The following is a 19,364-nucleotide window of genomic DNA, read 5'->3' as shown; positions in this document are numbered from 1 at the left end:
CAGCCAACAGAAGCTAAAATAGTCAAGGAACAGATTATCCTCTAGAGCTTTTTGAAAGGAGTGTAGCCATATCAACACCTTGATTTTGGACTTCTGGCCTCCAAAAGTGTGAGAAAATAGAATTTGGTTGTTTCAAGTCATTCAGTTTGTAGTAATTTGTTAGAGCAGTCACAGGAAACGAGTACAGTGCCATGCAGTAAGTCTTTAATAAAGAAATCAGTAAATGCACCCACATCAGTAATAAAAATGCAAATCAAATAAACTTGAGATTCCATTTTCACCAAGTGAACTTATACCTAAAGCTGGCAAGATTATGGTAAAACATTCCCATAATAACAGTGGCATTACAGAGTGATCTAAATTTTCTCTAGAAGACAACAGAGAAAAATGTAGTAAGTGCCATAAAAATGTTCATCTTCTTTATTAGTAATACCATGCTTGGCCATTACCCTAAGAGAAAAGTTCAAAAAACACACATCGGAACAAAAGAAAGGAAAAAAAAAAGGAAGGAAAAAAACCAAGCAAATATTTACCAGTTCTTACTAATAGCAAAAAAATTCAGATTGCAAATAACTAAAAAAAAAAAATGGCTCAGAGACTTCTAAATTGTAACTGAAGGCTTACTTTTACTTAGCTTTTTAGTTTTAATAACATGAAGATCGTACAATACTTTCTTGCTTAAAAGAACAAAAAATCTTTCAAAGCACTCCTATTAAAAAGATTAAAAATAAAACTTGCATTTGTTATACAATTTATAAGCACTTTGACTTAGATTAGACCATTATAACTTTGAGCCTTACAGCCACCTACTCAGGTAGGTAACATTATCATTCCCACTTTATTATTCCCAATTTATTGATGAGAAAACTGAGATTTAGAAAAATGAAATTATTTTCTCAAAGTCATACAAATAATTATTGAGCTCTCACAATATTAGGCACTATGGGATATAACACTGAAAAACGTAGTTAATAATTCTTGACTTCAGGGAGAGTGTATTTTAGTGGTAGAGCCACAACCCAAATCTAGGACTTTCTACCCCAAGTATAATACTTTTTTTTGTTTGTTAGTTTTGTTTTAACCCTCACTATTTATTTGTTTGAACTTCACATTTAGGCATCTACCATATAACTGTAAAATTAAAAGTAAAAAAGATGGTTCCCTCAAGGGGCTTGCAATATGTAGAAAGTATTTATAATCTAGTGGGAAAAGAACATAATGTACATGGTATAGTGGGTTGAATGATGGCCTCCCTAGATAGGTCTATATCCTAACCCCTGGAACCTCTGAATATGACCTCATTTGGAAAAAGGGTCTTTGTGGTTATAACTAAGTGAAGAATCTCAAGATGAGATCATCCTGGATTATCCAAGTAGACCCTAAATCCAATGACAAGTATCCTCATAAGAGACACAAATTAGAGGCATAGAGAAGGCCATGTGGAGAAGGAGGTAGAGACAGAAGTTATGTAGTCACAAAGCAAGAAATACCTGGAGCTACCAGAACTTACAAAAAGCAAGAAAGAATTCTCTGCTGGGAGATTCAATGCAATCCCTACCAAAATACCAATGAAATATTTCATGGAACTAGAACAAGTAATTTTGACATTTATATGCAACTATAAAAGACCCTGAAACAGCCAAAGCAATCTTAAGAAAGAACAAAGCTAGAGATTTCAAGCTCCCTGGTTTCACATTATATATTTCAAACTATATTGTAATCAAAACAGTATGTTACTGTCACAAAAACAGACACATAGATCAATGGAACAGAATAGAGAGCCCAGATATAAACCCATACTTATATGGTCCATTAATCTACAACAAAGGTGACAAGGATATACGATGCGGGACAAGATAGTCCCTTCAATAAATGGTGCTGGGAAAACTGGACAGCTACATGCAAAAGAATGAAACTGGACCACTTTCTTATACCATATACAAAACTCATTTTTGAAACCATAAAACTAGAAGAAAACATAGGTAGTATGCTCTTCAACATGAGTCTCAGCAATATTTTTTGGATATGTCTTCTCAGACAAGGGCAATAAAAGCAAAGATAATCACATCAGACTACAAATTGAAAACCTTCTGCACAAGCAAAGGAAACCATCAATAAAACAAAAAGGCACTCTGCTGAATGGGAGGAGGTATCTGCAAATGATATATCTGATAAATTGTTAATATTCAAATTATATAAAGAACTCATACACCTCAATATCAAAAAAACAATCTGATCAAAAAATACACAGAGGATCTGAAAAGACATTTCTTCAAAGAAGATTTACAAATGGCCAACAGAAACATGGAAAGATGCTCAACGTCACTAAACATCAGGGAAATGCAAATCAACACCAAAATAAGATACCTCATACCTATTAGAATGGTTATTATCAAAAAGACAACAAACAACAAGGGTTGGCAAGGATGTGGAGAAAAGGGAACCCTCGTGCATTGTTGGTGGGAATGTAAATTGGTGCAGCCACCACAGAAAACAGCATGGAGATTCCTCAAAATATTAAAAATAGAACTACCATATGATCCTGCAATTCCACTCTGGGTAATTACCTGAAGAAAACAAAAATGTTAATTTGAAAAGTTATATGCAACCCTATGCTCATTGCAGCATTATTCACAACTGCCAAGATATGGAAGCAACTTAAGTGTCCATTGATATACAAATAGATAAAGAATATGTGGTATATATACACAACTGAATATTATTCAGCCATAAAAATGAATGAAATCATGCCATTTGCAACAACATGGATGGACATAGAGGGTGTTATGCTAAGTCTAACAAGACAGAGAAGGACAATCTCTTTGATCTCACTTATATGAGGAATCTAAAAAATGAAACAAACAAAACAGAAACAGACAATATCGACACAAAGAGGAAACTGGTGGTTGCCTGAGGGGAGGCGGATGGGGGTAGGGTGAAGTAAGTGAAGGGGATTAAGAGGTACAAACTTCCAGTTATAAAATAAGTCACAGGGATATGATATACAGCATAAAGAACATAGTCAATTACACTGTAATAATTTTGCATGGTGAAAGACTGTTACTAGACTTATCATGGTGATTTATTTCATAATGTATTTAAAAGTCAATCACTATCTTGTATACCTGAAACTAACATAATACTGTTATGTCAACTCTACTTCAATTAAAAAAAGAAAAAGGGGGGAAAAAAGGAAAAAAAAAAAAAAGAATTCTTTCCTAGGGCCTTCAAAAGGAGCACAGCCCTGTCAACACCTTGAATTGAGACTTCTAGCCTCAACAACTGTGAGAGAATAAATGTCTGTTGTTTTAGCCATCAAGTTTGTGGTAATTTGTTACAGTAGCCACAGGAAACTAATACATATGGCATAAAAGATTATTACCTTTGTGATTTTAACTGCTCTTCTCATCTGCTGCTGTTCCCAAATATCTTGATATTTTTTATCTTCTTCACTATCTTCACTTGTTTCTTCATTTCTGGTTGCTTGAAAAAAAAGTTCATGTACAAATATTCCATATTTTTCCATTCTAATAGCAGCAGCAATTAGCAATTGGGGAGCTTATAAATGGCTTAGCAGCTCTTTATATGTGTTAACCTTTTCTTCACAATTCATAATTCACTCTCTCTTTATAAATAAAGAAACTAAGATAACAGGATGTTACATAACACAGTCCTCTATCTAAGGACTGTGTTGAACCTAGGACCTGAATCTAGCAATCTGACTTCAGAATCTGCATTTATCACCAAACTGTCTCACTCAAAACATGATGGTGTCACATATGAAAAAGCTTGGAATGCAACATTTGGTTTTATCAGAGATTCTCAATTCTACCTGAGAATCTAAACATGCAAAAATAATTTCTGGGTTAATAGGAACCAAAAGTCTCATTCTGAAATAGTATTATTTGAAATGACAAAAACTTGGTAAAACATTATTGTTTATAAATGAGAAATGTGAAAATAGTTCTTTGATACCTAAGGATTATTGGTTGAGGAAAACTTTTTACTAGAGCAGGGAAGATTTTAACGCATGACACCAAAATCCTACCGATGTTTCCATGTTAAAAAAAAATCTTATAAAGGTGACAATAAAAGTTTTCAATATCAAAAATAGGAGGGCTTCCCTGGTGGCGCAGTGGCTGAGAGTCCGCCTGCCGATGCAGGGGACATGGGTTCGTGCCCTGGTCCAGGAAGATCCCACATGCCGCGTAGCGGCTGGGCCCGTGAGCCACGGCCGCTGAGCCTGCGCGTCCGGAGCCTGTGCTCCGCAATGGGAGAGGCCACAACAGTGAGAGGCCCACATAACGCAAAAAAAAAAAAAAAAAAAAAAAAAAAAGGAAACTCTACAAATTTTTTAACCTGTCAAGAAAGATCAAGTGGAGATCAGATAACAGTAAACATTATTATTGCATGTACCCTTTGATAACATTTTGATACAGACATGTATTTTAGAAGACATGATGTCAGTAAATTGGTATTTAAAAAATAAACAACCTTTAGAAAAGGAGATACTACATTATGTTTTTATGGATATTTTTATCATAAATTATATTCTAATGAAAAATGCCTTAATGTTCATTTATTATAAATAAATTAAATATGTACCTGTTGTTTCAGCCATCTTTTGTCTAAGTGTTTGAGGCTTTGGGGTAAATGGTATTATATTTTCATGATCATCAGGCTCACTCTCAGGATATTCAGTGTTTTTCTTCACACCAGAGATGGTGAAGGCATGTTTTACATCCAAAGAAATATAGTCCTCTTGGGCCCTGGCCAATTCACGTTTTCGGTAGGCTGCCTGAATAAAAGCTGCATCAGGGATATTTACTGAAAGAAACAAAGAGGAGGACATTGAAAACAAAATACTAACAGAGAAATATTCCTCAAATTTAAAGGAAAAGAGCACCGTTTTTCCAATTTTTTCACTATTTTGATATAATGACTCAAAATCTGTTTCAATAGAAGATAATTATTTTGATAGAGATTAAATATAAATTAAAGAAATGAAACAAATCTAGAAGTATCAGAAAATATTGAAACGACTCCAATTTATCTTTTTTCTACCTTCTTCATCAGGTGTTTTTGCTGACTTTTTGTTGAGGGCTACTTCTCATTTCCAGAAGCTCTGAAATTATCAGGGTAGGGATGTGGAGAGGGCTGAGCATGGAGTTACTCTTGGAGCATGGAGGGTAGAATGATAAGTGGTAGAGCAGTCTGCCTTATAAAGTAACAGGGACATTCTACTATGACCTGCCCCTCGCCTTTGGGCATCCAGGCACACAGGGAGTGAGAAACAGACTAAAACGCAGCACACATTCAAATCAGCCTCCAAGGTCCTGTGGCGATTCTCACATGAATAAACATAAGTTAAAAAGTATAAAAGAAATAATCAGGTAATTTACCAGGTTTAAAATACTTAAGGGACAACATCTTTTAATAGAGGATTGTTTTATTTTTTCTTCATTTTATTCAGTACAAACTTCATTAATATACGCTCTTCTAACTCAAAACAAGTTTCTTCATGCATGATCTAAGCTGAAATTTATCTTTACACTCTGGAAACAAATGGTTTCTTAAGCAAAATACTAAGGTAAACAAAATAGCAAGAGAAATCATTGTTTCAAGCACTTCAAGGTATTAATTAGGAATACCAAGCCACTGAGTAAAATTTTCTATCCTTTCCCACAAATTGGTCCAAATCCTTTGAGAAATAAATAGAAAAGATGCCATATGCCAGGAGATACACAAATACTCTGATTTTTGAAAGAGATAGAGATTTCAGAAATTATAGATCAATATACTTGACACCAGAACTAAGGAAAACAATTAGTACTTGAATTAATTATGAAGCAGTAAGTGATGAACACTAGAAAGCAACATAAGCTCATTAAAAACAAGGAATATTAAATAAGTGATTTACTTTTTATAGACTAGAATTTCTTGTAGAATAGTACCTGGAAAATGATGCAGGTAAGGTGTCTCTTCATCCTCCCAAAACACTCAGGATAATGGCAGCATTTCTTGACCCTGGCTATATGCATTAGAATCACCTGGGAAGGTTGATAATCTGATAACTAGTCTCCCATCCAAAACACAGGATCTAAATGCAGTTGATCTGAGGTGGAGTTGAGCAGCAGTATGTTTTTATAGCCCCCTAGGGGATTTTTTTTTTTTTTTTTTTTGCAGTACGCGGGACTCTCACTGCTGTGGCCTCTCCCGTTGCGGAGCACAGGCTCCGGACGCGCAGGCTCAGCGGCCATGGCTCACGGGCCCAGCCGCTCCGCGACATGTGGGATCCTCCCGGACCGGGGCACGAACCCGTGTCCCCTGCATCGGCAGGCGGACTCTCAACCACTGCGCCACCAGGGAAGCCCCCTAGGGGATTTTAATGGGTCACCAGTTAAGATGATACACTTAGGTTCAAATATTCAAGTGTATAAATACAGAAACAGAAATACTTGAAGCAATTCACCAGCAAGTGATTTGGTGGGGTTTAATTAATAAATCACAAGCAATGGGCTCACTAGTGAGATACTAGTGTTACATAAAGCTAATCCTCTCTCAAACTACAATAAAGAAATATAAGTTCAAGGAAGAGAAGAGTATTCTATCCTGTCCTGTCTATATCTAACACCTAGCTCAAGGGTTCCCACATAGCAGATGTTGGTCAGACATGAGATGAATTAATGTTAGCATATTGCTTTATAATAATAAAAACATCATGTTTTTGTAGATTTATAACTCAAAAATAATTTTCACATAGATCATCCTATCTGAGGAGTAGAGGTTATGAGGGGGATCAAGATGGCAGAGTAGGAGCTCACCTCTCCCCACGAACACATAAAAAATACATCTACATGTGGAACAATTCTCATAGAAAACCAACTGGAAACAGGCAGATCTCCCACATAACCAAAGCCGCAAGAAAGATCTCCATGTAACTGGGTAGGACAGGAAAAAAAAAAAAAAAAGCGACAGGACCTGTGCCCCTGGGAGAGATCTGTAAAGGAGAGAAGGTCCACACGGGCAGACCCTTGCCTGGGGAGCCCCCTGCCAGCTGGGAAATCTGCTGGGACAGACAGAGGGGCTGCGGAAGCCTAGACTATACTTGTGAGGAGTGCAGGCATGCTGGCTTCCTAACAATCAGGATGGAAAGGGACCAGTGCTGGTGGCTGATGCCTTGCTGCACTTCCCAAGCCTCACCTCACTTACCAATCCGAACCATGTGCCAAGTGGGACCACAAACACGTTAAGTGCTGAATTTTGGGCAGACAGGATGTGGGAGAGGACTCCATTTACCTGTGTGGAGACAGTGGAGACAGCCCTGATGGCCTGGGGTGTGGTCCAGGCTGAAACATGGAGCCCACTGTCAATGTACACAGGGAAGGGTGAGTCCAGCTGTGGCACACTTTGTCAGTGAGCACACCAGGTGGTATCACAGAAATGCACAGTGGCTGGGCATTGAGGTTCAGTGAAAAGGCCCTGGGCAGCAGCATGCAGTGGTTCATTTCCCGGTGAGAATGCTCCAGCCCTGCCCACTCCACACCTCAGCCTGGAGCTGGAATTGGGGTGGACAGGTCCTGGGAGAGGTGTGCCACAGAGGCAGCCCAGGTCCCAGGCAGCAGCACAACAACCTTGATCCTGCAGCCACAGCGCCCCAGCCTCCAGCCACAGCCCACTCCACAAAAGAGCCTACCACTAGGTCTGGAGTGAAACACAACAGAGAAAGGGACACAACATTGCACTGAGTCTGAGAGGAACTGCAGATGCCTGCCTAGACGGTGCATGGGCTCAATGTGACCATACAGGCCCCACTTGCACCAACAGTCGCCTCCTTTGGGGCAGGGCATGCACTCAACGGCAATGAAATCTCATCAAACACAAACTTCAGGGCTTCTACTCCAACAGTTGTGGAGCAGACCCCACTCCCAACAGAGCTGTGATAGCCACAGAGCAAAGAGGAGGTCCTGCCCACCACAGAGCCCAGGTTCTAGACGCTTCAACACCAATCACACCCCCTATCAAGGGGTTAATGGCCAGCAAATGCTAAGGAAAGACATGGCTGGCACCCACACCAAAACCAGCCCACACACCAAAAATATTTGACTCACGGAGTCTACACAGGGATGCTCCCACATAAAAACACCCCTTCAAGACCACAGTAGATAAATGTTTCTCCTAAATTCATAGAGAGAGAGAAAGTTAAGTAAAATGAAAAAGCAGAGGAACTACTCTTAATTAAAAGAACAAGAGAAATCCCCTGAAAGAACAAATAATTTCTGAAACAAACCTCACCAGTCTACTAGACCTTGAGTCCAAAAAGAAGGTAATAAAAATGCTAAAGGAATTAAGAAAGATTATCAATAGAAATGCAGAGCACTGTAACAAGGAACTAGAAACTATGAAGATGAACCAAATCAAAATTAGACAACTCAACTGCTGAAATAAAAACCAATCTAGAAGCAATGAATAGCAGACTAAACAACACAGAACGTGGAACTGATCTGGAAGACAGAATAATGGAAATCACTCAATCAGAACAGCAGACAGAAAGACAAATGAACAGAATATGAAGATAACATGTAAGAACTATGCGATAATATAAAGCATGCCAAACTATGCATAATAGAGGTTCCATAAGGAGAAGAGAGAGAAAAGGGGATTTAAAATATATTTGAAGAAATTATGGCTGAAAACATCCCAAACCTTGAAGAAGGAAACAGATATCCAGGCACAGGAAGCAGAGAGGGTCCCAAACAAGATGAACCCAAAGCGACCCACACCAAGATACATCATAATTAAAATGGCAAAAGTTAAAGAGAGGATTCTAAAGGTAGCAAGAGAAAAACAAAGAGTTAATTACAAGGGAACCACCATAAGGCTATCAATTGATTTCTCTGCAGAAACTCTGCAGGCCAGAAGGGAGTGGCATGATATATTCAAAGTCCTGAAAGGGAAAACCCTGCAACCTAGGATATTCTACCCAGCAAGATTATCATTTAGAATAGAAGGAGAGAGAAAGAATTTCTCAGACAAGCAAAAACTAAAAAAATTCAGTATTACTAAACCTACCCTAGAAGAAATATTGAAAGGTCTCCTCTAAATAAAAGAGAAACAAGAATCTATAGGTAAGGGAAAATCACAATGGGAAAGCCAATATATAAAAGGATTGAAGACCACTTAAATAAGCTAGTACATAGATTAAAAAATAATTACAAATATTTTTGTAAAAGCAATTATAACTACAATGAACAGCAAAAGAATAAGCATGAAGATGTAAAATATGACATCAAAATTAAAAAATGTGAGAGAGGGGGACTCTAAAGATGTAGATTTTTTTTACAATGTGTTTGAACTTGTATGACTATCACTTTAAAGCAAGTATACTTATGGGTCAACATACTTGAACCCCATGGTAATCACAAATTTAAAACATACAGTCGATTCACAAAAACCAAAAAGAAAGGAACTCAAGCATAATATAAAAGAAAACCATCAAACTACAAAAGGAAAAACAAAAAGAAGAACCAGAAAAGAACTACAAAAATAACCGGGAAACAAGTTTTAAGATGGCAACAAATACATACCTATCAATAATTACTTTCAATGTCAATGGACTAAATGCTCTGATTAAAAGACACAGAGGGGCAGGTTGCATAAGAAAACAAGAACCCATAATATGATGCCTACCAGAGACTCACATCAGGGTGGAAGACACACAGATAGAAAATGAGGGGATGGAAAAAGATATTCCATGCAAATGGAAACAACGAGAAAGTGGCAGTAGCAATACTCATATCAGACAAAACAGACTTTAAAACAAAGGCCATAAAGACAAAGAAGGACATTATATAATGATAAAGGGATCAATACAAGAAGAGGGTATTACACCCATTAACATATATGTACCCAATATAGGAGCACCTAAGTATATAAAGCAAATACTAACAGGCACAAAGGGAGAAATTGACAGGAATACAATAATAGTGGGAGACTTTAATACCCCACTGACATCAATGGACAGACGTTCCAGACGGCAAATCAATAAGGCAACAGAGGACCTAAATGACACAACAGACCAGTTGGACTTAATTGATTTCTACAGGATACTACAGCCAAACAAAGCAGAATACACATTCTTTTCAAGTGAACATGGAATATTCAGTAGGGTTAACCACATACTGGGGCACAAAACAAGCCTCAAAAAATATAGTATAGAAAGTATTTTAAGCATTTCTGACCATACTGCTATGAAAGTAGAAATCAACCACAGACAGAAAAATGGGAAAAGAACAAACACGTGGAGACTAAACAACACACTAATAAAAAACCAATGCATCTACAATGAAATAAAAGAAGTCAGAAAATACCTCAAGACAAATGACAATGAAAACACAACCATATAAAATCTATGGGATACAGCAAAGCAATTCTAGGACGGAAGTTGATAGTGATACAGTCCTTCCTCAAGAAACAAGAAATTTCTCAAATAAACAACCTAACCTACCACTTAAAAGAATCTGAAAAAGAACAAACAAAACCCAAAGTCAGCAGAAGGAAGGAAATAATAAAGATCGGAGAGGACATAAATAAAATAGAGATCAAAAAAACAATAGAAAAGATCAATAAAACCAAGAGCCGGTTTTTTGAAAAGATAAACAAAATTGACAAACCTCTAGCCAGGCTCACCAAGAAGAAAAGAGAGAGGAACCAAATAAATAAAATAAGAAATGGAAGAGGAGAAATAACACTGATACCGCAGAAATACAAAAAATCATAAGAGAATATTATGAACAATTAATTATATGCCAACAAATTGGACAACCAAGAAGGAATGAACAAGTTTCTAGAAACATACAGTCTGCCGAAACTGAATCAAGAAGATACAGATACTTTGAACAGACTGATCACTAGAAGTGAAATAGAACTGGTAATAAAAAAACTCCCTACAAACAAAAGCCCAGAACCTGACGGCTTCACAGAGGAATTCTACCAAACATGCAATGAGGAACTTATTCTTATTCTTCTCAAACTCCTCCAAAAGACTGAAGACGAGGGAACACTCCCAAATTCATTCTATGAAGCCACCATCACCCTGCTACCAAAATCAGAGAAAGACACTACAAAAAAAAAAGAAAATTATAGGCCAATATCTTTGATAAACATCGATGCAAAAATCCTCAACAAAATATTAGCAAATCAAATCCAACAATACATAAAAAAGATTATATACCATGATCAGGCTGGATTCATCCCAGGGTCACAAGGATGGTTCAACATACACAAATCAATCAATGTGATACACCACATTGACAAAAGGAAAGCCCAAAATCACATGACTATCTCAATAGATGCATAAAAAAGCATCTGACAAACCTCAACATCCATTCATTATAAAAACTCTCACCAAAGTGGGTATAGAGGGAACATATCTCAACATAATAAAAGCTATTTATGACAAACCCACAGCCTATATAATACTCAATGGTGAAAAGCTGAATGCCTTCCCACTAAATTCTGAACAAGGATGTCACTCTTACCATTTTTTTTTCTGAGTCAGTATACATTCCAGAATTTATTCCAATACATTACCAAGTACATGGGTCAAAGGAGAAAAATATATTACCATCTCATAAAATAATCATGAAAGATTTAATTCTGCTTACATTTTAAAGAAATGTAATGATTCTAGGCAGCAGTGCTACGTGTACTTGATTTTTCTACAAGGAATGCAAATAAGAATTGTGTCTCTATTTATTTATTATTTTATACTGGAGTAGAGTTGATTAACAATGTTGTGTTAATTTCAGGTATACAACAAAATAATTCAGTTATACATATACATGTATCTATTCTTTTTCAAATTTTTTTCCCATTTAGGTTATTACAGAGCATTGAGCAGAGTTCCCTGTGCTATTCAGTAGGTCTTTGTTGGTTATCTATTTTAAACATAGCAGTGTGTACATGTCAATCCCAAACTCCCAATCTATCCCTCCCTCTCACCTTTCCCCCCTGGTAACCATAAGTTCATTCTCTAAGTCTGTGACTCTGTTTTGTAAATAGGTTCATTTGTATCATTTTTTTCGATTCTGCATATAAGTGATATCATATGATATTTGTGACACTTATTGAAAAGAATGAAATAATGCCATTTGCAGCAACATGGATGGACCTGGAGATTGTCATACTAAGTGAAATCAGTCACACAGAGAAAGACAAATATCATACCACTTCTATTCAACATAGTTTTGGCTGTCCTAGCCACAGCAATTGGACAAGAAATAAAATGTATCCAAACTCGAACATAAGAGATAAAACTATCATTATACATAGATGACATGATACTCTATACAGAAAACCATAAAGCTTCCACATAAAAACTATTAGAATAAATAAATTCAGCAAGATAGCTAGGATACAAGATTAATATACAGAAATCTTCTTTAACAATGAAATATAAGAATGAGAAAGTAAAAAAACAAACCCATTTAAAATCACATCAAAAAAAAAATTCCAAAAAAAAAAATATCCTAGGAAGAAACCTAAGGAGGTGAAAGACCTATATGGTAAGAACTGTATATAAAACAGTGATACAGGAAATTGATGATGATTCAAAGAAATGGAAAGATATCACCTGCTCTTGGATTGGAATAATTAATATTGTTAAAATGGCCATACAAGGCAATCTACAGATTTAATGCAATCCCTATCAAATTGCCCATGACATTTTTCACAGAACTAGAACAAATAATCCTAAAATTTATAAGGAACCACAAAATACCCAGAATTGCCAAAGCAATCCTGAGGAGAAAGAAGAAAGCTGGAAGCATAACTCTCCCAGACTTCAGACAGTCCTATAGAGCTACAGTAATCAAAACAGCATGGTACTGGCACAAAAGAAGATATATAGATCAATGGAAAACAACAGAGGGCCTAGAAATAAATACACACAACTACTGTCAATTAATCTATGACAAAGGAGGCAAGAACAGAACAAAAAAAGACTCACAGACATAGGAAAAAACTTATGTTTACCAGAGGGGAAAGGGTGTGGGGGAGGGATAAATTAGGAGTATGGGATTGATAGATACAAACTACTATACATAAAATAGATAAACAACAAGGACCTACTGTAGAGCACAGGGAACTATATTCAATATCTTATAATAACCTATAATGGAAAATAATCTGAAAAGTATATATATAACTGAATCAGTTTGCTATACACCTGAAACTAATACAATATTGTAAATCAACTATACTTCAATTAAAAAAAAAGAATAAAGGTTAATATCATGGCCAATTGGTAAGCAGTCTCTGCAACAGTGCACATCTCAAGGCCGATATTCCAGTACTGGATCATTCTAATAGTTCTATCATCTGAACAAAAAAATAAATGCACTCCATCTTCTACATACCAGTCCTTACACTTATCTCATTCCTTCTTCCTCTTTTCCTCTCCAGAAAAAAAGAAAAAAAAACAAAAACAAAACACGAAGTGTTCCTTACAGGAAAAGTTTTCATCTTTCAATCAGTGTTTCTCAAAGGGGCATCAGAGGAGGGACAATTCTTCACCTTGGTAAACTGTCCCACATTCTTTATCTTTATCATCTCTTGCCTTCAGGGCACTACATGCCAGCAACACCTCAGGCACTATGATAATTTAAAACTATCCTACATATTTCCAAACACTGCATTTTCTCCTTAGGTTCCCAATGCTACCAACACTGTCTAATCTGCCATCTTCTACAGCATCACTGTTCAGTACTGTAACCACCAGCCATATGTGACTATTTAAATTTAAGTAAATTAAAAGTCCAGTTCCTTAGTCACACTAGCCACATTTCAAGAACTCTATAGACACATATGGCTAGTGGCTAATGTACTGGACTGTGAAGATACAGAACCTTCACAGAAAGTTTTATTGGACAGCACTGTACCTAGAGTCTAGACAAAGCTTCACTTGTCTACTAGGCTTCAATTCTTAATACTGGCTTCATCACTAATTACTTCTGTAGCTTATGAACTTGTTTTAGAAAAAAAATTAGAAGAGCTTCTGGTTCCTGTTATTTCACATGTTAATAAAGCACTTACTACTATACTACAAATCTTTAAAAAAATATTTTAACAATTATATTTCAAATTAATGTTTCCTTTATAAAGCTATACATTTTACTTTGTTTTCTTCAGAAGGGGTCTTAGGCTTCATGAGACTGAAAAGAGTCCACAGCACAAGACAAGTTAAGAACCCTTGAGCTAGGTAGAAGGCCAATAAATATTTCTGGCTTTCTGGGCCATAAAGTCTCTGTTACAACTTCTCAGCTCTGCCATTGTAGTGCAAAAGCAGCCAAAGACGATACATAATTGAATGAGCATGGCTTTAATAAAATTTCATTCACAAAAGCAGATACTGGGCCACATTTGGCCCACAGGTGGTAATCTGCCAACCCCTGAACTGGATTTATCTTTCTAAAACAAAAAAATGGTCATGTCATCTATTTGCATAAAATTTTCAGTAGTTCCCTTAAAACCCTGTATTATTTGACTCCAGTCAGTCCCTCTGCTTTCTTTTTGTTCTTCTTTATTAAACTTAAACCAAGTATTTTCAGTCCAACAACTACTTTTTAGTTCTCTGCACATGTTATCTTTCCTAGAGTTTTTTTTTTTTTGCGGTACGCGGGCCTCTCACTGCTGTGGCCTCTCTTGTTCAGAGCACAGGCTCCGGATGCACAGGCTCCGGACGCGCAGGCTCAGCGGCCATGGCCCACGGGCCCAGCTGCTCCGTGGCACGTGGGGTCCTCCCGGACCGGGGCACGAACCCGTGTCCCCTGCATCGGCAGGCGGACCCTCAACCACTGCGCCACCAGGGAAGCCCTTCCCTAGAGTTTTATATATGCTACATCCTATACCTGAAACATCCTCACAGACAAATTCTTACCATGTTTAGATACTGTCATGAATCACCCATTATAGCACAGTGGTTAAGAACCTAGGCTCTGGAGCAGATTCCCTGGGTTGGAATCCTAGCTCTGCCTCTTATAAGCCATCTGACCGTGGGCATGTTATGTAATGGAACTGAGCAGCCAATTTTGGTCCCCTGACAATCATTAGTAATGACTTATTTGCCCCACACTTCGCTAGAGTTTATTAATAATAAGTATCACTGGTATAGGAGATTGGTTCAAGATGGTGGAGTACAAGGACGTGCACTCACTCCCTCTTATGAGAGCACTGGAATCACAACTAACTGCTGAACAATCATTGGCAGGAAGACACTGGAACTCACCAAAAATGATAAACTACATCAAAAGACAAAGGAAAAGCCACAATGAGACGGGAGGTGGGGCGCAATCACAATAAAATCAAATCCCATAACCACTGGGTGGGTGATTCACAAACTGGAGAACAATTATACCACAGAAGTCTACCCACTGGAGTGAAGGTTCTGAGCCCCACGTCAGGCTTCCCAACCTGGGGGCCCGGCAACGGGAGGAGGAATTCCCAGGGAATCAGACTTTGAAGGCTAGTGGGATTTGACTGTAGGACTTCAACAGGACTGGGTGAAACAGAGACCCCACTCTTGGAGGGCACACACAAAGTAGTAGGCACATCAGGACCCAGGGGGAAGGAGCAGTGACCCCATAGGAGACTGAACCAGACCTAACTGCTAGTGTTGGAGGGTCTCCTGCAGAGGTGGAGGGTGGCTGTGGCTCACCATGGGGACAAGGACACTGGCAGCAGAAGTTCTAGGAAGTACTCCTTGGCATGAGCCCTTCCGGAGTCTGCCATTAGCCCCACCAAAGAGACTGTAGCCTCCAGTGCTGGGTCACCTCAGGTCAAACAACTAACAGGGAGGGAACTCAGCCCCACCCATCAGCAGACAAGCGGATTAAAGTTTTACTGAGCTCTGCCCACCAGAGCAACACCCAGCTCTACCCACCACCAGTCCCTCCCATCAGGAAGCTTGCACAAGCCTCTTAGATAGCCTCATCCACCAGAGGACAGACAGCAGAAGCAAGAAGAACTACAATCCTGCCTGTGGAACGAAAACCACATTCACAGAGAGACAAAATGAAAAGGAAGAGGACTATGTACCAGATGAAGGATCAAGATAAAACCCCAGAAAAACAACTAAATGAAGTGGAGATAGGCAACCTTCCAGAAAAAGAATTCAGAATAATGATAGTGAAGATGATCCAGGGCCTCGGAAAAAGAATGAAGACAAAGATCAAGAAAATGCAAAAAATGTTTAACAAAGACCTAGAAGAACTGCAAGAACAAACACCTAGAAGAATTAAAGAAAAAACAGACATGAACAATACACTAACTGAAATGAAAAATACACTAGAAGGAATCAATAGCAGAATAACTGAGGCAGAAGAATGGGTAAGTTACCTGGAAGACAGAATGGTGGAATTCACTGCCATGGAACAGACTAAAGAAAAATGAATGAAAAGAAATGAAGACAACCTAAGAGATCTCTGGGACAACATTAAACGCACCAACATTTGCCTTATAGAGGTCCCAGAAGGAGAAGAGAGAGAGAAAGGACCTGAGAAAATATTTGAAGAGATAATAGTAGAAAACTTCCCTAACATGGGAAAGGAAACAGCCACCCAAGTCCAGGAAGTGCAGAGTTCCAGGCAGGATAAACCCAAGGAGAAACATGCCAAGACACATAGTAATCAAATTGAAAAAAATTAAAGACAAAGAAAAATTATTAAAAGCAACAAGGCAAAAATGACAAATAACATACAAGGGAGCTCCTGTAAGGTTAACAGCTGATTTCTCAGCAGAAACTGTAGATAGCCTCATCCAGGGGGAAGGAGCAGTGACAATGGACAACCTGAAATACAAAGTATGCCAATAAAATGGACAACCCTCCCAGAAGGGAGGGGCACGATATATTTAAAAGTGATGAAAGGGAAGAACCTACAACCAAGACTACTCTACCTGCAAAGATCTCATTCAGATTCAACGGAGAAATCAAAAGCTTTACAGACAAGCAAAAGCTAAAAGAATTCAGCACCACCAAACCAGCTCTACAACAAATGCTAAAGGAAATTCTCTAAGTGGGAAACACAAGAGAAGAAAAAGACCTATGAAAACAAACCCAAAACAAATAAGAAAATGGTAATAGTAACATACATATCGATAATTACCTTAAATGTGAATGGATTAAATGCTCCTACCAAAAGACACAGGCTTGCTGCATGGATACAAAAACAAGATCCAAATATATGCTGTCCACAAGAGACCTCCTTCAGTCCTTGGGACACATACAGACTGAAAGTGAAGGGATGGAAAAAGATATTCCATGTGAATGGAAATCAAAAGAAGCTGGAGTAGCAATACTCATTTCAAATAAAATAGACTTTAAAATAAAGAATGTTACGAGACACAAGGAAGGACACTACATAATGATCAAGGGATCAATCCAAGAAGAAGACATAAGAATTATAAACATATATGCACCCACATGGGAGCACCTCAATACATAATGCAAAAGCTAACAGCTATAAAAGAGGAGATCGACAGCAACACAATAATAGTGGGGGACTTTTAACACCTCATGTACACCAATGGACAGATCATCCAGACAGAAAATTAATGAGGAAACACAAGCTTTAAATGACACAATAGACCAGATAGATTTAATTGATATTTATAGGACATTCCATTCAAAAACAGCAGATTACACTTTCTTCTCAAGTGCACACTGAACATTATCCAGTATAGATCACACCTTTCGTCACAAATCAAGCCTTGGTAAATTTAAGAAAACAAATCATATCAAGCATCTTTTCTGACCTCAACGCTATGAGATAAGAAATAAATTACAGGAAAAAAAACATAAAAAACACAAACACATGGAGGCTAAACAATACGTTATTAAATAACCAAGGGATCACTGAAGGAATCAAAGGGAAATCAAAAATACCTAGAGATGAATGACAATGAAAACATGACGATCCAAAACCTCTGGAATGCAGCAAAAGCAGTTGTAGGAGGGAAGTTTATAGCAATATAATCCTACCTCAAGAAAAAAAAAAATCCCAAGCAATCTAACTTTACACTTAAAAGAACTAGAAAAGAACAAACAAAACCCAAAGTTAGCAGAAGGAAAGAAATCATAAAGATCAGAGCAAAATTAATTAAATAGAAACAAAAAAACAATAGCAAAGATCAATAAAAGTAAAAGGTGGTTCTTTGAGAAGATAAAATTGATAAACCTTTAGCTAGACTCATCAAGAAAAAGAGGGAGAGGACTCAAATCAAAAATAGAAATGAAAAAGGAGAAGTTACAATGGACACCACAGAAATACACAGTATGCCAATAAAATGGACAACCTGAAAGAAATGGACAAATTCTTAGAAAGGTATAACGTTCCAAGACTGAACCAGGAAGAAATAGAAAATATGAACACACCAATCACAAGTAATGAAATGGAAACTGTGACTAAAAATCTTCCAACAAACAAAAGTCCAGGACCAGAAGGCTTTACAGGTGAATTCTATCAAACATTTAGACAAGAGCTGACACCCATCCTCCTCAAACTCTTTCAAAAAATTGTAGAGGAATGAATACTCCCAAGCTCATTCTACGAGGCCACAATCACCCTGATACGAAAACCAGACAAAGTTACTACAAACAAAGAAAATTACAGACCAGTATCACTGATGAATACAGATGCAAATCTCCTCAACGAAATACTAGCAAACAGAATCCAAAAACACATTAAAAGGATCATACACCATGACCAAGTGGGATTTATCCCAGGGATGCAAGGATTCTTCAATACATGCAAATCAACCAATGTGATACACCACATTAACAAACTGAAGAACGAAAACCATATGATCATCTTAATAGCTGCAGAAAAAGCTTCTGACAAAATTCAACACCCATTTATGATAAAAACTCTCCAGAAAGTGGGCATAGAGGGAACCTACCTCAACATAATAAAGGCCATATACGAAAAACCCACAGCAATCATCATTCTCAATGGTGAAAAACTGAAAGCATTTCCTCTAAGATCAGGAACAAGACAAGGATGTCCACTCTCACCACTATTATTCAACATAGTTTTGTAAATCCTAGCCACGGCAATCAGAAAAGAAAAAGAAATAAAAGGAATCCAAATTGGAAAAGAAGTAGTAAAACTGTCACTGTTTGCAGATGACATGATACTATACATAAAGGATCCTAAAGATGCCACCAGAAAACTACTAGAGCTAATCAATGAATTTGGTGAAGTTGCAGGATACAAAATGAATGCAGAGAAATCGCTTGCATTCTATAAACTAACAACAAAAGATCAGAAAGAGAAATTAAGGAAATAATCCCATTCACGATTGCAACA

The 19,364-nt window shown here is 37.5% G+C and overlaps 1 protein-coding gene across 6 annotated transcripts in view; it reads right to left on the bottom strand.

The window, feature by feature from the left end:
• Window positions 1-19,364, bottom strand: part of GCFC2 (GC-rich sequence DNA-binding factor 2) — a 74,780-nt gene that overhangs the window by 48,734 nt on the left and 6,682 nt on the right. For 5 of the 6 annotated variants that reach the window (XM_060027450.1, XM_060027451.1, XM_060027452.1 and 2 more), the window contains exons 3-4: window positions 4,606-4,827; window positions 3,383-3,483 (exon numbers count right to left, since the gene is read on the bottom strand). In XM_060027450.1, coding sequence (XP_059883433.1) covers window positions 3,383-3,483; window positions 4,606-4,827 — 323 coding nt within the window. The remainder of the gene's footprint in view (window positions 1-3,382; window positions 3,484-4,605; window positions 4,828-19,364) is intronic. The other variant, XM_060027455.1, reaches the window with a different exon arrangement.

This window comes from Delphinus delphis, chromosome 12 (assembly GCF_949987515.2).
Source record: "Delphinus delphis chromosome 12, mDelDel1.2, whole genome shotgun sequence".
Classification (NCBI taxonomy): Eukaryota; Metazoa; Chordata; class Mammalia; order Artiodactyla; family Delphinidae; genus Delphinus; species Delphinus delphis.
This window is presented reverse-complemented; position numbering and strand designations above follow the sequence as displayed.